The sequence below is a fragment of the Euphorbia lathyris genome, chromosome 5 (assembly GCF_963576675.1).
Source record: "Euphorbia lathyris chromosome 5, ddEupLath1.1, whole genome shotgun sequence".
Lineage (NCBI taxonomy): Eukaryota > Viridiplantae > Streptophyta > Magnoliopsida > Malpighiales > Euphorbiaceae > Euphorbia > Euphorbia lathyris.
The window spans coordinates 52083619-52104644 of record NC_088914.1 but is presented as its reverse complement, the minus strand read 5'-3'; the positions used below and the strand labels follow the sequence as shown (position 1 = coordinate 52104644).

The 21026-nt window shown below is 34.6% G+C and overlaps 3 protein-coding genes across 3 annotated transcripts; all 3 read right to left on the bottom strand.

The window, feature by feature from the left end:
* Positions 1 to 3963: 3963 nt before the first annotated feature.
* On the bottom strand, positions 3964 to 7512 carry LOC136230655 (uncharacterized). Its single transcript, XM_066019798.1, has 4 exons — positions 6955 to 7512; positions 5725 to 5808; positions 5548 to 5637; positions 3964 to 4445 (listed from the first exon to the last, which is right to left on the bottom strand). The coding sequence occupies exons 1-4, from the start codon at positions 7357 to 7359 to the stop codon at positions 4194 to 4196; spliced, it is 831 nt and encodes a 276-aa protein (XP_065875870.1). The 5' UTR covers positions 7360 to 7512; the 3' UTR covers positions 3964 to 4193.
* Positions 7513 to 13293: 5781 nt separating this feature from the next.
* Positions 13294 to 14763, bottom strand: LOC136228788 (fibrillin-5, chloroplastic). The gene is made up of 7 exons (XM_066017263.1): positions 14392 to 14763; positions 14188 to 14303; positions 13994 to 14116; positions 13811 to 13909; positions 13661 to 13705; positions 13507 to 13580; positions 13294 to 13404 (listed from the first exon to the last, which is right to left on the bottom strand). Exons 1-7 carry the CDS (start codon positions 14618 to 14620, stop codon positions 13326 to 13328), a joined length of 765 nt encoding a protein of 254 aa, XP_065873335.1. The 5' UTR covers positions 14621 to 14763; the 3' UTR covers positions 13294 to 13325.
* A 683-nt stretch (positions 14764 to 15446) lies between these two features.
* Positions 15447 to 19223, bottom strand: LOC136230315 (protein BOLA2). The gene is made up of 3 exons (XM_066019357.1): positions 19096 to 19223; positions 15941 to 15963; positions 15447 to 15837 (listed from the first exon to the last, which is right to left on the bottom strand). Exons 1-3 carry the CDS (start codon positions 19156 to 19158, stop codon positions 15642 to 15644), a joined length of 282 nt encoding a protein of 93 aa, XP_065875429.1. The 5' UTR covers positions 19159 to 19223; the 3' UTR covers positions 15447 to 15641.
* Between the last annotated feature and the right edge of the window lie 1803 nt (positions 19224 to 21026).

Sequence of the window (21026 nt, the reverse complement as noted above, 5' to 3'; positions counted from 1 at the left end):
TCCTATTCAACCGTTCGGACAAAGCGGTCAAGTCTCTCCCGAATGGTATCCGAAAATTACCGACCATTGGTCAAAGTGAACAGAGACCCCTTAAAGCCTAAGTCGAAGAGCTCATATTCGCTCAAACATAGGCGGAAGGCCTACATCATTCTATCATTAGCTCCCCGCCCCCATTGCTTCTCAAAAGAGTACACAATCTCATTAAAATCGCCAAAGCAAATCCACGGGAGTGATTCTCTAAGGTGGAGGTCCCTTATCATTTCCCAGGTTCGAAACTTGTTGCCAGCTTCCGACCAGCCATATATTCTGGTGCCCCGCCAGATAATTTCTCCCCTAGTGTTACTGCCTCCAAAATGAATGTAGTGATCAGAATATCCAAGGATAGTCACCTGTATTTCCTTCTCCCATAATAAGAGTAATCCATCCGATCTCCCAACTGGTGCAACTGAGAATACATTATACCCACTGAAACGTCTTATAATACCTTTAGTACTCTGGTGATTCAGTCTAGATTCCATAAGGTAGACAAAATCAGGGCAGTGTTGGCTCATGAGAAGAGCCACAGTTCGGAGTGTCCAAGGGTTGCCCAGGCCTTGGACGTTCCAGCTTAGGATCTTCATAGCTTGCAGCGGGGCTGGTTAACAGCCTTCGCCAATTCTGGGACCATTTGCTTGGGGGTCGACTCACAGATTTTCTTGGAAATGGAGGGGTCGGACTCAACCTTCTGAGTAACAAATGACATTGTCAAATACTCCTCCAAACAAGAATTAATTCTATCTCATAAGAGACCAACACTAGCTCCTTAGATTATCACGAGTGTGATATGCCTCCATGATTTGTTCCTGGCTGATGTGAGGGTAGCGTGTCCCCACATCTTTCTCGGACTTAATTACGGTTTTTTGTTTTGTTCTTTGTTTTGCCTTTTGGGGTTTAACCCTTCCCATATACCAAAAAAGAAAGAAATATATATATTGAAATTTTATTTTATAGGTTTGTATATATTTACTACATAAAGGTCGACGGTAAAGATATTTTTTTGAAAATAACTTAAAAATAAATTATTGTATTCGTATTAAATTGATTGGTAGGACGTCTCCAGCATTTTGGAGGCCATTGACAATTTTTATACTTTTTTTTCCTCATCTAAATTTAATATTATTTTAGAATTAATATCAAATAGTAAAACAAGTATATTATTAATTACAATTCAAATCATATAGTAGTCTTGACATAACAATCAAAATCAAATAATAATAACCTAATGTTAAAAAATTACTATTCTTCTCACTTTTGTATGTGCACTCTCTAATTAAATCACTATAACTACTGTAATTATTTAGTTTTTATAAGACTAGGATAGGCGATTGTTAGTGTAAAAAAACGATAGGCGACTGTTTCTTTTATTTTTGGGATAAGGGTCAAATTTGACCCTAACTTTTTTGGTGAAGTGCAAATTTGCCCAAATATATAAAATTATCCAAATTTAACCTTAATGTTTCCAAGCAAGATCAATTTTAGTCATATGTTACCAAAATTTTGATAATACTGGGTTGACTATTATATAACTGCCGTATCGGACCTTCTGAACATCAATTATGTCTAAAATATTTAACATGTTACTAACACAGTTACAAAAAAAAATATATGTTAAAATAATAACAACTAAGTCTGCCACATATAAGTTAATCACAATTTTTTTTTTACTTATATACTTACAAATGACTAAAAAATGTATGAAACTACAACAGTTTATCGACAAACTTGTTTGGAATGTCTAATTTGACTGTTATTACAGTCAAACAAGTTTTTTCAAATTTCTAGACACATAGGGCTAAAATTGATATTGCTTGAAAATATTAGGATTAAATTTACACAATTTCATATATTATAGCTAAATCTGCATTTTTTTTAAAACGTCAATTTTTTATTTTTTTTATTGGACAGTAACATTAAGTTAAAAGTCTGCTTTTATTGAAGAGACCATGTTGTATCACAACCATTAATTATAAATCAAGCCATCATCTCTCTTCTTCGACCAAAACGAGAAGGAAAAAACTCGCCTCCACCTCTCTTCCTAATCTAACAAATATACAAATCTATTTCGTGGATCTACTTTGAAGAGAAATATTCCTTCTTAAATGTGTGAAGGATGTGGACCAGAAAGTCCTAGTTGGAGATAAGGATATCAAGGAACGATGGAGGTCCTATTTTGATGACTTATTTAATGGAGATCGCAGACAAGATGTTGGAGATATAAGTATCCCTCACGATATGATAAATCATGAATGCCTGCAGAGAATTCAAAAGGGTGAAGTCAAAATGACATTAAATAAGATGAGGTTGAAGAAAGCAGTAGGACCTGATGGCATCCCTATTGAGATTTGGAGATGTTTGGGAGAAAGAGGAATCGAATGGTTGACGACGTTCTTCAACAAAATTTGGAGAAACAATAAGATGCCATCAGAATGGAGGAAAAGTATCTTAATCCATTTGTATAAGAACAAAGGCGATGTCCAAGATTGTGCCAACTATCGAGGAATCAAATTAATGAGTCACACTATGAAACTTTGGGAGCGAGTGATCGAACAAAGGCTAAGGAGGACAATGAAGATCTCGGAAAACCAGTTTGGCTTTATGCCGGGAAGATCAACTATGGAAGCCATCCATCTAATGAGACAATTAATGGAGCATTATCGGAATAAGAAGAAAGACTTGCATATGGTTTTCATTGACTTGGAGAAAGCATATGATAAGGTACCAAGGGAAGTACTTTGGTGGGCCTTGATAAGGAAAGGCATTTCGCGGAAATATATTGACATCATAAAGGACATGTATGAAGGAGCATGCACGAGTGTACGTACTAGTGTTGGGAAGACTGAAGAGTTCCCTATTACGATTGGAGTGCATCAAGGTTCAGCACTAAGCCCATTTCTTTTTGCCATCGTTATGGATGAACTAACAAGTTCACTTCAAGATGGTATACCATGGTGCATGTTGTTTGCAGATGATATTGTGTTGGTTGATGAGACGAAAGAATGAGTACAAAGGAAGTTGGAACTATGGAGACAAACTCTAGAATCTAGAGGCTTTAAGTTGAGCCGAAGTAAGACATAATATTTGGAGTGTAAGTTTAGCGGCCATAGGAGTAGGGAGGTAGGGTCAATCACCCTAGATGGGAGAGTTGTTCAGGCCTCAGATTGCTTCCAGTATTTAGGATCTATTATCCAAACGGATGGAGAAGTATATGGAGATGTTGCTCATAGGATTAAATCTGGTTGGTCGAAGTGGAAGAGTGCTATGGGTTTCCTTTGTGACCTCGGCATGCCTAATAGATTGAAGGGAAAATTCTACCGCACGACAATCAGACCAACATTGTTATACGGAGTGTTGGGCAGTGAAACACTGTCACATCCATAAGATGTCGGTGGCGGAGATGCGTATGTTGAGATGGATGTGTGGTCATACGAGAAAGGATCGGGTGAGTAATGAAATAATTAGGACAAAAGTAGGGGTTACATCTATTGAGAATAAAATGAGAGAAAACCGACTAAGGTGGTTTGGCCATGTGAGACGTAGAGCGCTTGATGCGCCGGTTAGGAGGACCGAAGAGTGGCAAAGGGATGTAATGGTGAGGGGTAGGGGAAGACCTAAGCAAACTTGGAGGAGGATGATCAAGAGTGATATGAGTTTACTGGGAATTGAGGAAAATATGGTAGTGGATAGGACATAGTGGAGGGAGCGAATTTGTGTCACTGACACGACTTGATTTCACGGTTTTATATGATGGTTCATGTTAGCCGACCCCGAATCATTTCGAGACTAAGGCTTTGATGTTGTTGTTTGTTGTATTCATATATATTATCCAATATCTTTATCCATCTAAATTGTATCTTTATCCATCCAAAACCAACAACAATTATTAAAAAAGAATGCCTTTTTAATCTAGAAATGAGAAGTCTTAAATGCTTTTTAAACGCTTAAATTAAAAATAACTCATTTAAACATAATGAGAGACAAGTTGATGATGGAATAATCCAAGTGGGTTTGGTAAATGGTTAACAAAATAAAGAACCTTAGCCATTATTTCAATTCATTTTTCTTCTTAAAAGGCTGCAGAATTATAGTATACAGCCACAAGTAAACCCATTCAAACACAATGGTTTAATAACTCCTACAAATGGTCTGCTGATCAACTAGGCAGGAGAAGACGCAGATTCCACGTAAAATGGAATAGGTTTTGTAGGGGCAGGCAAGCGTCCGATGCTATCAACCTTATCTTTTAGCTTCGGCGGAGGTCTGGCTGCTTTCGGTAATAATCTACCCTTCTTTTCAAACCACTCAGGCTTCAGCAATGCACGGAAACCCAGTTCGTTGTAATGCACCCGTCTCACAGTTCCGCCAGCAGCTTCAACTGTTTGCTTTGCTCTTACAGTCACTCTTGATACCTGCACGGCTCATCACATATGAACAAAAGTTTGCCTTCCGTGCAGAAATTAATGCTACGACTTCGAATTTGATCGACAATTATGAGATCATATACATGAAACTGAAATGTTTCATCCTATTCAATTCTATTCTAATCTAAATCAATACGAAACAAATACTAAAACGTAACAAGTAACTCTATAGTTAATCAGCCAACTGAGAAGCATATATCTATAGAAATAATACATATTAAGTTCTCTTAACTTGGAAATAATCACAAGCAACTTGTTTAAATATTCTGATAATTAGCATTAACAATGTCTTATTACAGTGATTTTCACCTGGTCAGTGACTGATAAGGTGAATTTAGTCAGTCACCGTTAGATCCAGGCTTGTTAAATCATATGGTGGAGATTAAAACAATCTTATGGCTTAGACTTACACCTCCTAGATCTAACGGTGACTTATCAAATTCACTTGGTCAGTCACTGACCAGGTGACTACTGTGTCTCATTATTTGTTATTTGCTAAACAGAACAATAACTGCTTGTTCTTTATCTAATTGTCCATTAAAGATTAGAAAACAATGATTGTAACAGAAATTAATAGGATACCACAAAACAATACTTGTGAAACATATAGCAAACCAAAACGTTAAGGGAAATGTGTAAATTAAAAAAAAAAGGCATTAGCTACATATGATGACTTGATTAAAATATTGGTTATGGTGGTTTGCTCTGAAAATGCATTTTATTCTGAGAAATAAGTTTTCAATTTTCTTAAATTATAAAAACGTGATTCTAAACTTAATTTACAAGTTTATGAGAGTTGAAATTTCCTAAACGTGTAAACTCTTCAAAATAAAAGTTTCCATGCAACATAGTTAGGATTTTAATAAAACTTGCCGCATTCAAGTCTAGTGCAAACAACATACGATATAAATACCCACACTTCACTTAGAACAATGTGTAACTCACAATACCAAGATCATATAAATCAAGATCACATGGCAACAACAATGATGGTATTCACATAGAGAAATGCAAAAATTTGAAACTAAAATGTCAAACAATGTTAAGCACAACACAATAGTAGAGACCATTCAAATAAAAAAAAAAATACCTCAAGATGAATAGGCCATTTAATTTGATCAGCACCACGCCCCATCAGTCTTACTCCATCTTTTATCTGCTTTCCTATAGCCCCTGTATCCTATTATGGCTACTGCAATGATCAATACAAACCAATATGCCATGTGAAGAGGTTAATCATTGAAACTACAGAAGGATGACGCTATACCTTGAGAGTTTTCATTGTGATTAATTCATGGGAATCGATCTTCCCTTCATTTATAAGCTTTGCTATCTTTCCCAACCCCACTGGCTGCAAGACAGACAAATAATCAAGAAGTAAAGATAAGGTGATGGCGTAACATCAGAATATGGTATAAACACATACAAATTTCCAAAACTGAAATCTAAAGGAAAGTATCTCATGTTGAAAACTATTTTTCAAGGTAAAAAAATGAAAGAAAATAAACAAGTATTAACATCTACCAAGATTGGCTAGAACACAGACTGCAAATAGATACACAATAAACTAATAAAGTGACAGTTGAAAAGATGACATTACCATCTACAAACAGAATTGAATAAACAAGCGGATCACCTTACGCGGTGGTTGATGTATGGTCATCTGCATTATATCATCCTTTTTAGATGAATAGAAGATCAGTTTTCTACCCACCCTTGTTGGATGAAGAAGGTAACTAACATTCACTCAATCCATTTGGATATTTCTGCAATAGATAACAATAATCGTTATCTTCATCTCCTCCTCAAGGTGTAACACGAGCTCGTGTGTAGTTGAGTTTGGCTGGTTTGTGATGACCATGAACAGGAATACCTAATTATTTAATGCAAAAAGGGACTCCGTATTGCACACACAGATACATTTCACAGATTCAAAACTAACTCGATTTCAATCCTAGAGTGATATCCCATAAGATTTATTCATTCAAAAGAAATATGCTAAAATCTCCAATAGTTAGACTGTAGATACTGCTAACCGAATAACAACTATAGTCACTATATCGCATGTTCATGAAATTGTATCCTACCATCACAGAGAAAATGAAACCTTGAACTTCAAACTAGTGCTTCAATTCGTCTAAACACATGAAAGCTCATGTAATTCATATATGTCATTTAGTGGAATACTCACTCTAACTGATCCAATGATTAATCCTAAACTAGTTAGGTGCCGCTATTCCACATAGTAATATAATGGGAAAACACAAAGCAATCAACAGGAAGGTATTTCTCTAAACTAAACATCTAGTTCAGCATTTGGCACCGTACTTAACATCTAAATTATATAAATTCATCGAATTTAGGCACTATAACCTTCATATAGATAAATCACTATTCATCCATACTGTTAAATGACACTAAAATGGATGGAAGGCCGAAAAAGAAATTAAATTAAGAAAGAAAAAAGCATTTTAATAAGAGGAATTGGTGAAAATGCCTGAAAAGTTAAGCTAAAGGGATTATTAAACCCTCTTTTTGGCATTCGACGACGCAAGGGTGTCTGGCCACCTTCGAAGCCAAATTTCATAGTCCCTCGAGCTTTCTGGCCCTTATGACCTCTCCCGGCAGTCTTTCCTTTCCCAGACCCAATTCCACGACCTTTCCTAGTCTTCTGCTTCCTTGGCACTTTGTCCCTCAAGTCATTTAGGCTCAACAGGCTATAACTCCTAATACCCACAATTCCAAATCCTCCATTACAGTTATAATTGTAGGGTTTGATGCATTGAAGAGACTGAAGGGGCTCAAATGGCGTAATCAGCGTGGAAATGGGTTTTGTAACGATTTTGGGATTGAGGATTGAGCTCGAAGATATTAATGAAGAGAGTATTCTTCTTCTGATCATGTTTTGGTCATGCGATACAAATTGATTTTGAGGTGTATGGCTTGTTCTGGAGGGGTTTTAGGGTTTGTTGTCCATTTCTGGGATCTCAGGATTTAGGGTTTATAGTATACCGTTCTGGTTCAAAGACGGAGATTTTTGTTAACCATAGATTTGCAATTGTTTCAGATGGGTTGTAATCAGCTACGTCTCCCCTGTTTTTGTGCCACTAATCATATCCAGTTGAACGCTGCCACGTGGTCGTTTAAACTTTTGACTTAACGGTGCAACCTTAATATACATATAAAAATTTGGCTTAATACGTTTGTCAAAAACTTGATGAAAGCCGAGTATAAAATATTCAGTTAGCCTCCTTAACTTATTTAAATGTAATTAATTAATCACTCTGGTTGATTAGAGTGAGGATGTCTAGGTTCGTACTTTCTATTCTGAATCTCGTAACTCTACTTCTTGTACCTATTGGTACAATGAGTTAACTTGTTGCAGAAGTCTTTCATCATCCACAACCATATCTTCTCAGACCTCTTTCTTTTGGGCCTGCTCTATAGTTTTGGAGAAAGTCATGCTATGAATTAAAATGGCATCTCCTCTATATTGAAAAGTATCGAGTCTGACTAAGATATAATTATTTACGTTAGCCCATTGAATTTCATTTCACGAGAAAAACACGATCAAATTCAATGAACCAAAACTTTTCTTTTACGGGGAATGCAATTTAATGGACCAAAGTCTTCTTTAACAGAGGTAGGCAAGTTATGAGGTAGAGCTGAAAGGAAGGAGCGCTAATGGACCAGGAAGTACCTCTCCCTTCGGTCGAGTAACTTGAAGTATCTTTCCATTCGATCGAGTAACTTACAGAATATTTTATATAAATTAAAAATTTATAACCAATCAAGTTTTTTCAACAAGTTAAAAACACAAATAATATATTAAGCTTAAAAATTTCATTGCATAAGAATTAACTTCAATGTTGTCGTACAAGCATCAAATAAGTAATGAAATAGTCATAAAAAATGTATAAAGTTTAAATTTAGATCTTGCAATTCAAGAATGTACAAATATACCTGTACCATAAAAAAATGATAAAATTTCATTCTTTTAGACTTTCTAACTTGAAATAAAATTACAGTGAAAAGTATAAAAATAAACTATATAATTCTATTCGTTTTCCATCATAAATTATGTGTTTGAAAAGTTTGCAAACGAATATTTTAACAAACACAATCAAAACTGATTATCATTGTTAAAATAAATCAAAAATCAAAAATCAAAAGAGAAAAAGTTATTTTATCTTTATATTAATTTATTTTATAAACTAACTCTTTTATTATTTAATTATCACAAACAACTTCAAAATAAAAATCAAACTCACTGTCTTTTTAGAATTAGTACTAAACCAGAAAAAAGTAAAAAAAAAAAAAAAATTAAAAAAAGGAGTTGCTAAATACCGCCCTTGTATTACTTATCACCACCCCTCTTTTGGACATTTTCGTTCTTTATATAATTTTGAACAAAAACTGAAAATCCTCTCTTCCGAGCAAGAAACTGCAATTCTAAAGAAATTGACCCGAGAATTCCGAAAATGGACGATTTCAAACACAAGGTAACAAATCAATCCAAAAACTACTGAAATTAACGAATTTTGTGAAAAAATCCTATTTTTTTGTACGAATTTCCCCTAGACGGGAGAAAATTCTGACTGCCCTTAGGACAATCGGATGAACTACCTGTCTTCCCTAAGGGCAGACGAGCAGTTCATCCGTTTGGCACTTTTTGTTCTACATTACACTTTTTAACACGTTTGAAGTGCATTTTTAACAATTTTTATGAATTTCATTTATTTTCAAGAGTCATTAGAAGATTAGGTTGCTACGGAATCGATTACAGTAGTCGTTTCATTATGGACACCCTTTTCCAGACAAGTTCCGAAGCTATTGCATGGGCTAAAAATGTTGCAATTCAAAATGGTTTCGAACTTACAATTGCTTCCCACAAACACGAAGAAAAGTATAGAGGAGTTATGAAAAATATTGAAGGGGCTTTAAGAAGGAAAAGTAAGGCTAAAGAGTGTGGTTGTAAATTCTAGCTTAAAGTCGTACAATTGCAAGACTTTTCCGGTTGGGGGATCGTGGTTAAGGGAGAGATAAAGGGTATGCACAATCATGCGTTGGCTGTTTATCCAGAGGGATACTGATAGATAAGTGGACTCAGTCCCGCATCGAAAAAAATTGTGCGTCACATGAGTTCGGCTCAAGCAAAGCCCTGTGCTATTTTGGTGGCTATTCAAGAAAAGAATCCAGTAGACAATCCAACAATAAAACATGTGTACAATTACAAGGATCAGTTGAAGAATGATGGGTTTGAGGGTAGAGACGTGGTTAATCAATTCTTTCATCTAGCTATCGAAAACAACTATGTCCATTCGACGCTTGCTGATCCGAAGACTTGTGTGTTAACGCATGTGTTTATGGCACTTCCAGATTCAGTGGAATTATTATGGACCTACCACTGGCACATTGGTATTGATTCAACGTACAAAATTAACAGGTACAAAATGTCATTTGTAGAAATTGTTGGGATGAGACTGCATGTATGCGGCTCGAAGAGTACAATGGGATAGATTAACTAACATTGGGAGCTATTAGTTTTATTATTATTATTATTGTGTTTGTATTTGTTTGTATTAATATATAGAATTTAATTGTAGTTCATTAATAATTGGTAAAAATAACCACGGGGTTGTGGTAGAGTGGTAAAGGCTCCTCCTCTCTTAACCAAAGGCCCAGGGTTCGATCCTCGCCTTTGGGAATGGAAAGAATTTCCGTGGCCAGCAGTCCTACCCATAGAGGTGCAAACCATCTGCGAAAGTGAATAGCCACTGCTGTCGGCGGTGGATACACTTACGAACCAGAAAAAATAATTGGTAAAAATATGCCACTGCATTAAAACCTTCCATGGAGTCTCGAAAAATAGCTTATGATATTTGTTAGGAGGAGTAGTTAATACAATTTATATCTAAGTTTGAATCATGTTAGAGATGAACTTCTTATCCAATGGTTCTTCGAATTCAAAAGCAAGTCTGGATTCCAACGGTTAGAATGTGTTTTATGTGCCTCAATTTAAGTATAATTTGATGTCAATCAACATATTGCTTGGGATTAGTGTTTGAGCATTCGATTCTTAGCTAAGAGTTGTATTTTTCCAGACCAGAATTCTGAGGAGGTGGTAAAAGTAGGCATATTACACGTTATTCATTCAACTCATGTTTTTTAATGGAAATGTTTAATTTTGGTATAAAAGCTAGGTTAGGTTAGGGTATATGTCTAAAGAGAAACTAATTCATGTTAGAGGTTTTTCTCATTTATATAAACTAGCTGATTATGATGTATATATGTTACAAAGCTAAACAAATTAGACAGTCATTTTGTAAGGTCATATTCAATTTATAAAAAAAATTGAGCTACTTCACATTGATTGTTGGGGACCTGATAAGCATAAATATTTAACTGGTGATAGATTTATATGTTCAATGTGGTTGATGAATTTTCTAGAGTAATTGTTGAAAAGTAAAAGTCATGTTTCACATATACATATTCAGAAGATTAGAACAGATAAGGGAATTAAGTTTGATGGCAAACCTACCAAAATCATGAAATCATGCATTTAAAATGGAGTTGTGAAGCATAGGCATCATTGTTTGGTGAGTGTGCCCTAACCTAACCACAAGATATTGGGGAGAGGCTTTACTTGATGCTACTTCTTTACTTAATGTTTCCTCAATTAAAGTGAGAAACCCATTATGAAGGGTTTTATAACAATAAGTCAGATTATGCTTGTTTTAGAGTCTTTGATTGTTAAGGGTATGTCTTGAATGTTCAACCACAAAAAAATAGATTTTCCAATAGATCTCATTAATGTGTTTGCTTAGGTAGTTTTCTAGGATAGAAAGATTGGAATTTATATAATCTTGAGACACATAAATTATGTGTATAAAGGGATGTTGAAAATGTATTTCCATATACTAATGTATTTATTGATTCTTATATACAATTTACAAACATCTTCCTTTTCCCAAACAGTTCTAAGATAGTCCACTTCCGAATTCTACAACCCATGAGGATTTCATGAAAGACATATGTGACAAAATGAGGCAATTTTTTTTTATCCATACTTCAATGTTCCTCAGCCAGCCACCACCAGCATATTTTGCAATTTCTCATAAGTCACCATCATCATCAGAGTGACATGAGATAAATATAAGAAGTGACAACAATCCTTTACTTGAAGTATGTGTTCACTACAGTTCTGACCCTATTACCTTACATTCGGATGGTGGAAAAAGACATTCTACCATTAGTGTCAAAACTCCAACATGGCTGACTGGTTTTGTAATTAATCAGGTTTAGCATGTATCCCAACACTTCAAACCATTCCACAAATGCTTTTGCCTTTTCCTATACTCATTCTGCATTCTTAGCCAACATTGTCCAAGTGTAGGCAGCCAAAATCTTATAAACAAGCAAAGGATAACCCTAATTGGGAGAAAGTAATGCAACAAGAACGGAAAGCACTCGAATTAAACCAGACTTGATGGTTGGTCAGTTTACCAAAAGGTAAACGAGATATCTCTTCCAAATGGATTTTCAAAGTTAAAATATATATACAGTAGATGTCTCCATAACTTGATCTAAGGCTAGTCTTGTGGTTAGTGGGTGTGACGGAGAGTATGACATGGATTACCATGATATTTACTCATTTGTTACCAAGTTAGTAACAATTAGAGTATTTTTTTTAGCCATCACAACTTCAAAACAACGACCATTTCATCAAATTGACATCCATAATGCATATTTTCCAACTGATGGAAAAACTTTATATGTTGCTACTTGACGGATATATAAAAGTAGAGAATGGGAAAGTTCGTAAACTTGATAAGTCATTGTATAGCCTGAAGCAGGCTGGTAGGTAGTGAAACGAAGCTTTTTCTGACAAGCTTTTGCATATGGGGTTTGCAAAGTTTATACACGATTGTCAAAGTTTATTAATTTCACATACCAAATACATGATACATGATTTGGTCCAAGATGCAAGTATATATAATTGATGCTCACAATACAAGTAATCCTCTTGCTTCTAGTGTAAAGTTACATATCTATTTGAGATGTTTGATCATCCAACTAGATATTGAATGCTCATTGGTAGGTTGCTTTACTGGGGATTTACCTGATCTGGTATTTCTTACATAATCCAATAACTATGTCAGTACATGGGAGCACCAACTAAACTACATATAGATGCAACTTTGTATATCTCGAAATATATGGATGTAACTTTGTATGTCTTGAGATATTTGAAGGGTTCGAGTTCTGGATTTGTTTTATGAAATATGAACTGAATTGTAATCATTGAGTTCTAATTGGAGCAGTGACATGATAGAAGTCAAAGAAAAAAGGAACTGCTAGTAGGAGTTTAGTAGAGGATGAATATCATGCTAATGACAACTAATAGTTACGAATTAAAATAGTTAACGTAGTATTTACCTAGAGAATTTAAGCTTGTTCCTAAGCTTATTATATCACTACATTGATTTCATTCATATTGTAGCAAACCCAAACTTTCATGAGCGGATGAAACACGTCGACGTGGACATGATTACTGCATTGTGAAAGAGCATCTTATAACTGGTTTTATATGTAGCTCTTACATTTCACTTAATTTTCAGTTTGCAAATTTATTAACTAAGCCATTGACTGCTTCAGAAATAGTAGTGATTTTAAGCAAAATGAAGTTGTTTTTGAGAGGAGGCTGTTGAAGAATGATGATAGTGATTTGACAACTCAACATTTGTAAATCCACATGTGTTAGTTTTTGTATATAAGCATATTCTCTCTTATTCATTGTTGTTATTTAAGGCAGAGATTAAAAGTCAAGTCACCATCAAATAAATCCTAAGTTTGTATTATACAAAGTTAATCTGTTTGAGATCTCTCTAATACAAAGACATTGCCTTTATCATCCCTCCCTATTCTCATCTCATCATCAACATATCTGTTTAACAAAATCAAGGAACCTCTTCAATCATCATATGAATCTCATCTGCCTGAGTCTGAGACAACTTGTAAAAATAAAACATAAATAATGAAAGGATACGTGATGTCGAGCCAACCCTCAGGATTGAAGATACCAAGTAAAACATCATAGTTCTTCCTCAACATGTTCATCAACTGTCCAATACTAAACATTATGCATCGCTTAAGAAATTCAGTCAGTCCCGTCAAATGGGTTGTGTCTAACTTTAGCATACCTGATCAGGAATGATAGTTGAAGATTCATACTTTATTTCAACTCTCTGTAAAATAGACAGCAGATAAATATATTATACATATAAGTTCAATCTAGTAACTAACTGATTTAGAAGCAATCTTGAAAGAACAAGAAAAAAGAATTAACTAACTGATTTAGAAACAATCTTGAAAGAAGCCTCAATTGTGAGTTGTCCATTCAACAGATTCAATCCTCTTACATTGAACTTTATCACATTTACTGCTTTGCCCTCCATTTTTGCATCATCAAAAATTTCCAAACTTAGTAAACATTATTTGTCACCAATTCCAAAACAGACACTTGAATTGTATACCTTAGCAATATCAATGTTCTGGAAAAAATCATCCAAACTGATGAAATCTCTCAACCCAAGCTTTGTTCTCTTTGACCCCAATATAGTAATTGTACTGTACAAAAGTTTCCAGCAGCCACCCACCTTCCAATTTCACAAACAAAACTTAAACTGTAACTACTTTCCTTAGTTTAAAGATAATGAAATTAGTTTACCTTGTCAAGATGTAGAGTAGGATGTGGAGTTGGATTCTGAGATTCTAAAAGCTCCACTAAACCATGAATTTCAGATTTCTTTGCAGATGGGACTCCAAATATCCCCCTGTTACTTCCTTATTTCATGACACACACCCATTTTAATAAGTAGATTCATAAATGTAATGTAGTGTAATTGATGATTCAGAATTAAGGCATACATACCTTTAACAGCCTGGTTAAGATCTTGTTTAATCTGTAAAACTGTTCTGCTATCTTCTTCATAAAGAAACGCAGAGCTTTTTTCTGCAACCCTGGTAGTTTGATTACCCATTAATCTTGTATTCTTGATCCATAGATGATGAATGGGCAGCTCTAATCTTTGTGTTCTGCTAAAGGTTGTGGGTATGGCAGGAATTAACTGAGAAGCTGGATGAAGAAGCTTAATAGCCATTATCAATTAGACATCAAAAAAGACAAGTGCTGCTGATGGCATTGTCTCATTATACTTCTAAGAAACAAAATGGTATCTGAAGCAGGGACGGAGGGATACCATATGCTTTGATTTTCCCTGCTTATTTTATAATAGGATATCATGTGGTTTAGAGTTCCCATGAAAAGATAAGAGAAAAACAACACAATAATTTCTTCAAGGACAATATTGACCTTCCACCTATACAATTGAATACAGCCATTTTTCATAAATTTAACTGACCTAAAAGGGTACATAAGGACGTCAGAAGTAAGTGATATGCTGCATCTTATCCACTCCAAATTAAAAACGCTATTAAGATTGAACAGGAAACACAAACACAACTAGTTGCTTAGTTAAGCTTGAGAATACTTGAATAAGTCAGAACCATCTACCAAAACAAACTAAATAGGTTTAATACAATTCCTCAAAAAAAAAAAAAAAAAAAGAAAGGTTTAATACAAACTTGTAACGTTTTGCCATTTTTTTTAGGTCTCTCCCACCTTTAAGATTTTACATTATCAATTTTTAAATCTCTCACACCTTTATGATTTGAAATACTTCAAATTTCATCAAACCTACATTTTGTTTTAAGTATTTAAGTACATCAATAGGATGCCAAATAAAATAACAAAATATTACAAGTTTAAACATGTAATGATGTATTAAACCAACTAAATAAGAGAGATCCACTTTGAGCAATATAGAAAACACAATTAAGCATCGAAAGCAAAATTTTGGTTCAACATTGAGATAGATTTCACATTTTCTATAATCCATGCTGAATGGGAATTGATACAAGAGCCTCTAACATCAAACAGTTGGACAGCACTAAAAGAGATGTTCGTACAAGTTGAGGGAGCCAGTAGCTTATTTATTTTTAAGCAAGAAAATGAGGCATTATAACCTCTTTTCACGATTTTCAATATTTGAGAGTCATAAGCTGATGAATATATGTGTGTTTAACTTTCAAAAAGCTGTCTGAGAAACATCAACATAATATTTAAGAAGCAGATGCAGATTTTTGGGACTCCAATTCTTGTTTCCACTGTGCTGGGGTCACAGCTTTTTTTATTGAGAGAGCATGAATCTGTTTCATCTCCTCTTCTAGAGCAGCATTCACGAGTCGATGACGCTCCAGTAATCTCTTCCCCTTGAACTGTTCTGAAACGATTTCAATTGCAAAGCTTGCACCACAACTGACACCAAACCCACAAATCATCAGCATCTTATAATATGGCTAAATGAGTAATCAGTTATGATACTATCTTTCAAACAATTCAAGGCTTGACAAAAACTCACCCTCCAGAGGTGTCTACTACTTCCTGGAAAAGCAAAACAATAATTAGTTTTAACAATAACAAAGATGATATAGCACTCTTTTAATGTGTATTATAACATTACTGCAAAGCAAAAGCAACTCCTATCAATCACTCTCACTCAGATGAATCCAATTAGCAAATAATTCATGGGATTTTCTGAATATTTAATCAGATTTGGACTTGAATTCCAGTGGATATGACATTTACGAAAAGCCCATTAATGGCAAAGTTCACTAGATTGACCTCCCCTCAAAGGGAAATAACTCCGGTTATGTAAATTTAAAATGGCAATAAGCAGGTGGTGATTAATTAAAAACTTAGATTTGATGAATTAGATAGAAAGTGTCTATAAAGGGCGGCCCGGTCGCACTTCGCGTCCCCGCTGAGCGAGGGTCCGGGGAGGGGTCCCACCACAAGGGTGTACTGGGGGCAAGCCTTCCCCTGCCAATTTATTTGGCAAGAGACCGCTCCTAAGACTCGAACCCGTGACCTCTTGGTCACACGACAACAACGTTTACCGTTGTGCCAAGGCTCGCCCTCATAGAAAGTGTCTATTAATTAAAAACTTATAATTTCCATACGCTACATTAATAACCATGATAAGAATTTTCTGACAAAAAAGTCATCCTATGTTCTGAACTAGTTGGTCATAATAGCATTTAAAAGAGACGAACTTTGGCCTATTCTATCTCATCACTTGCATCCTTGTCCTATGCTCTGAACTAGTTGGTCATAATAGCATGCAAACCATCTCTGTTTTACCCGATCAAAATCTATAAAAAGAATGCAGTAAAAGGGATGTTTTGCATCATGCTGATCTCTACTATGGCCCTTTTCACATTTTCTCCCCCTTTTTCTTTCTGAAATGTTCGTGCTTCCACCTATGAGGAATCCAACTACAATTATACTCTCATGGGTAATATTTCAAAATCACGCATAATTAGAACAAAAATGAATTTTACATCAACAAAAGACACAAAGGAAATTTTACTAGGGTACTAGATCTTGTTGCTCTTAACGGACAGGGATCAGGATCCGTGCTCCACCTTGTTAACACTCTTAACTTATGTTGCACCAATAAAAAATCTGGAACTTTTGCCAATAAGACCTAAATCCATCATCTTTTAACAATAATTAGTGTGTATGGTTCCTATTCTTCCCCTTCCTCTCACCAAGACCTCTTTCTCATAAGCTACTTCCAAGTCCACTCAGGAATCAAGGAAAAAAATATCTAGGGACTTGTTCAAGACAATTTCATCTAAAAATTACATGTATAGAACCATTATCGGTTACACACTTCAGCAATATGTGCATCTTCTACAATCACATTGCTTCTTTAGTTTCTAAGAAACTATAGACTACTTGAACAACCTTCCTCTATCGTCGTAATAAGTCAGCTAATCAACCAGAAGATGCTTTCTGTACTACACTTTCACTCTGTAAGTCCCTGAAATTTTTTCATTGTTTCATACGGATCACGAACTTCAGTCTCATAAAAATTAAATGAGAGGCTAACAAAGTCGCACTATCTTTATATTTTAGTTCGACACTTAATAGAACCCACCCTTTCTAGTAGGAATAATATTATAAGAAATAATAGTTGTGATAAATCTTTATTCGTCGTAGGATGATTAAGAACTCTGATGCAGAGATCATGAATTTTAGTCTAATAAAAATTGAATTAGAGGCTAACAAATTCGAATCTATCTTTGTCTTTTAGTTAATAAACTTACCAACCCTAGTAGGAATTATATCATTGAGATTGTAGTTGTGATTGCACCTTTATTAGTTATAGATAGATTAAGAAATCTAATGCGCAGATGGTAGTTGCACGCATCAATAGAGAGATTTCAAACTTGTAAGAGCTGTAGCAAGCATCACAAATCAGTCCAATAGAACTTAAAAAGGTAGTTCCCAAGTAAAAATATCATTATTTGATCAGCCTATCATCCACATATTCCCAAACACCAAGCAACATAAATTGAGAACAGCCAGAACTACTCTAGATTTAAACCCAATATGAGAACTCAAATGAACTAAGTACCTACAGCTAAATGACCTAGCAATCAGTGGTTCATAGTTCCTCATAACTTCTACATATTATGCAAGAAGTCTAGTAAAGTTATACACCTTGACACAAATTCCACAGACATAAGAATCAAACAACTTTAATTTCCAGAAAAGAGCACTTCCATTTCTTCCAAGTGACCCTTTCAAGTCCAAAGCTGTGTAAGAGGAATTTAGCACAAATATATCCACATCTACCTAGAAGAACGACATGAAGTATTATGTTTAAGCTTCGGTTGACTCTAAATTTCAATCACTAATTCCTTAAGTTCAGAAAACCTTTATTTTAAAGGGACATACATGTCATCTTGCTATTTTACCATTTCATAAATTCATTCTTTCAATTTTTTGGAACATCACAAAAGTTCAGATGACCAAAAAAGAAAAAGATTCAAAGTTTCTGCAACGCTCAACTTGACAAACCAAAAACCAGCTCATGAGCGGATTATGGACATGATATCCCAAAATGTCTAAGCAAAAAGGAAAGAGCCAGAACAACAACTCCAACAATAAAACTCGAGACATAGCAACAAATTAGCATCCAATAACTAACAATCCTTCCAAATAAGTGTCTGCCACTTAATCCAACGAAAGGGCAACAAAAATGCAAATATTGAAAGGAGTATCATTCTAGAAACCAGAACTTGAGGCATTAAGAGCCTAAAAAAGTTTGGTCTTTCTCATTTAACATATTTCAAAGCCCCAAGACTAAAGTTTTACCAACTATAAGTTCATGGCTTGAATAACCCTAACATGAAATTTGGGAACCCAAAACCAGCCCAATAAACATGACTTCTAACGAGATATATAGGGCTTGATAAACATGCTTTCTGTTGACCAGTTCGAGTTAGAGTAACAGGAACAACCAACAGAATCCAAGATAGGGCGAGAGAGCGTAACGAGATAGAAACATACGAAAGGGCAATGAATTTGAAAAAAAGCAGATGCTAAAATATGCAAATGAAATGAAACTTAATCAATTGAACAAGCATAAAACACGCATTTAAAGAATAGAACACAAACTCCCAGAAGCATTATTTAAGTATTAAGGGGAAAAAAAAAACTGACAAGATGTGAAGGATTCAATTTCGACTTCAAAGCAGAGCCAACTTGTTCCTTGGTCACTCCCATCTTTTTGTCCGTGTGTGTGTTCTTTCCTCTGCTTTAAGTTGAAGCACGAATCTTCCGAATATATATAGAGATAAACGGGTGGATTGCAGCTGAAACCCGAAAGCCCGTCAAACAAAATCCGAATAAATAAATAAATAAATAAAGGTTAATACATCATTTGTTTCTGAATTTGTCCAAAAAACTTGATCGGCCCCTTAAACTTTTAAAGTGTCGTGATAGTCCTTTGTAGATCTCGGTATGGACCGGGCTGGACCGGACCTATCGGGTCTGTGATAAAATCTGATAAGCCCAAGCCCACACTAATTAGATTCGGGCTCGGGCTGGACCGGGCTCGGGCCTAAACAAGGAATCCCAAGCCCGTCCGCCCAAACCCATATCTATATTAAAAAAAATCAATTAAAATAAAATGCTAACTTTTTTTTTAATAAAAAATAATAAACATAATAGTTAATAAGTCTTGAAAAAATATAACAAACTAATACTTAAGTTCGAAATAAAATTACAATATAACAATAAAAAATAACTATATAAAATTACAACATAACAATAAAATATAGCTATCTAAAATTTATATAATTAAATATATATATATATATATATATATATATAACGGGCCGGACCAGGCCCGCCGGGTATTTACATACCCAGACCCGCCCATTTACTAGGCGGGCTTAATCGGGCTTGGACCGGGCCGGGCCTGACACTAATTTTATGTGTCCAGGCCCGGCTAAATGGGCTTGGACTCGGGCCGGCCGGCCGGGCTCATCGGCCCATGGCAAGGTCTAGTCCTTTGTAATTGTATAAAATGTACAGTTAGCTCCCTGAACTTGCGTAAAATGTGATCAATTAATCACTCGATTGTAAAAAAGTAAGTTAAATGCGGAAGATATATCGCATATCCTAATCTTGGCCGTTTTACTTTTTTTAAGGCACGTGTAATATATTTTCCGCATTTAACTTATTTTTTAATGGCCGAGTGAATAATTGATTACATTTTATATAAGTTCTAGATGCTAACTAAACGTTTTATGCAAGTTCAGAGAGCTATCAGAACACTTTGAAAGTTCAGAGAGCCAATCAAACTTTTTGGACAATTTCAGAATGTTGTATTAAGCCATAAATAAATAAATAAGGAATTTATGTTATAAAATTATGAATTATAATATGATATTTTTTAACAAAAACAAATTATAATATAATTACAACCACATAAGTTTCTAATAATACTATAGGTCCAATGTTGTTTGATGAGTTTTTTTTCTCTCTAATGTTTCTTTTCTTGTTTTTGGTTTTTCTTCTTCTTTTTATGATCATAGAATCCATAAATGAGGCATATATAAGAATAACTTTGAAAAAAATATAGTAATGCAAGGTAGTTTTTAGCTATAATGATTTTGAGGTCCAACCAACACCAAAAACTCTGAGCTGGAGTCGATTGATTTCTCACTAATGGAGGTGTTAAAATTTCAAGTTGGAGTCTCATCAATAAAATATCATAAAGTCTTTGGGATTTTTATTTTGAGATCGTCGATATTAATTTTAATTTTGAGATCATTGTTTTTAATACACTGAAAAATCTCAGTCATCTCTTAATTGCAAACGAAAACATCAGTCATATTTAAACAAAAAAAAAGGTAGTAGTTTGATAAAAAGTGAACGTAAATTTATTTTTTGGACTTTACCCTTAATTAAAATTAATCAACTTATTAACTATAATTAATTAAAATTAATTAATTTAGTCAATTAAATAACTTTTATGTTACATTTTGAAGTTTAAAAAAATATAACGGGTTAAAAGTCTAAGTGCAATGCAGATAATTTCTTCACTTGTTGAATTGGGATTTGTAAATTCTTTACCATGTTCATCT

What these genes read in the sequence shown, in the direction of transcription:
- LOC136228788 (XM_066017263.1), bottom strand. Translation starts at nt 14,620, where the DNA reads ATGGCTATTAAGCTTCTTCATCCAGCTTCTCAGTTAATTCCTGCCATA. An exon ending in TCTTAACCAGGCTGTTAAAG is followed by an intron (nt 14,304 to 14,391) that starts GTATGTATGCCT and finishes TCATGAAATAAG; the next exon opens with GAAGTAACAGGGGGATATTT. An exon ending in CTACTCTACATCTTGACAAG is followed by an intron (nt 14,117 to 14,187) that starts GTAAACTAATTT and finishes TGAAATTGGAAG; the next exon opens with GTGGGTGGCTGCTGGAAACT.
- LOC136230655 (XM_066019798.1), bottom strand. Translation starts at nt 7,359, where the DNA reads ATGATCAGAAGAAGAATACTCTCTTCATTAATATCTTCGAGCTCAATC. An exon ending in CCTTTAGCTTAACTTTTCAG is followed by an intron (nt 5,809 to 6,954) that starts GCATTTTCACCA and finishes TCTGTCTTGCAG; the next exon opens with CCAGTGGGGTTGGGAAAGAT. An exon ending in AATGGCCTATTCATCTTGAG is followed by an intron (nt 4,446 to 5,547) that starts GTATTTTTTTTT and finishes TGAGCCGTGCAG; the next exon opens with GTATCAAGAGTGACTGTAAG.
- LOC136230315 (XM_066019357.1), bottom strand. Translation starts at nt 19,158, where the DNA reads ATGGGAGTGACCAAGGAACAAGTTGGCTCTGCTTTGAAGTCGAAATTG. An exon ending in AATTGAATCCTTCACATCTT is followed by an intron (nt 15,964 to 19,095) that starts GTCAGTTTTTTT and finishes TTGCTTTTCCAG; the next exon opens with GAAGTAGTAGACACCTCTGG. An exon ending in GTAGTAGACACCTCTGGAGG is followed by an intron (nt 15,838 to 15,940) that starts GTGAGTTTTTGT and finishes GTTTGGTGTCAG; the next exon opens with TTGTGGTGCAAGCTTTGCAA.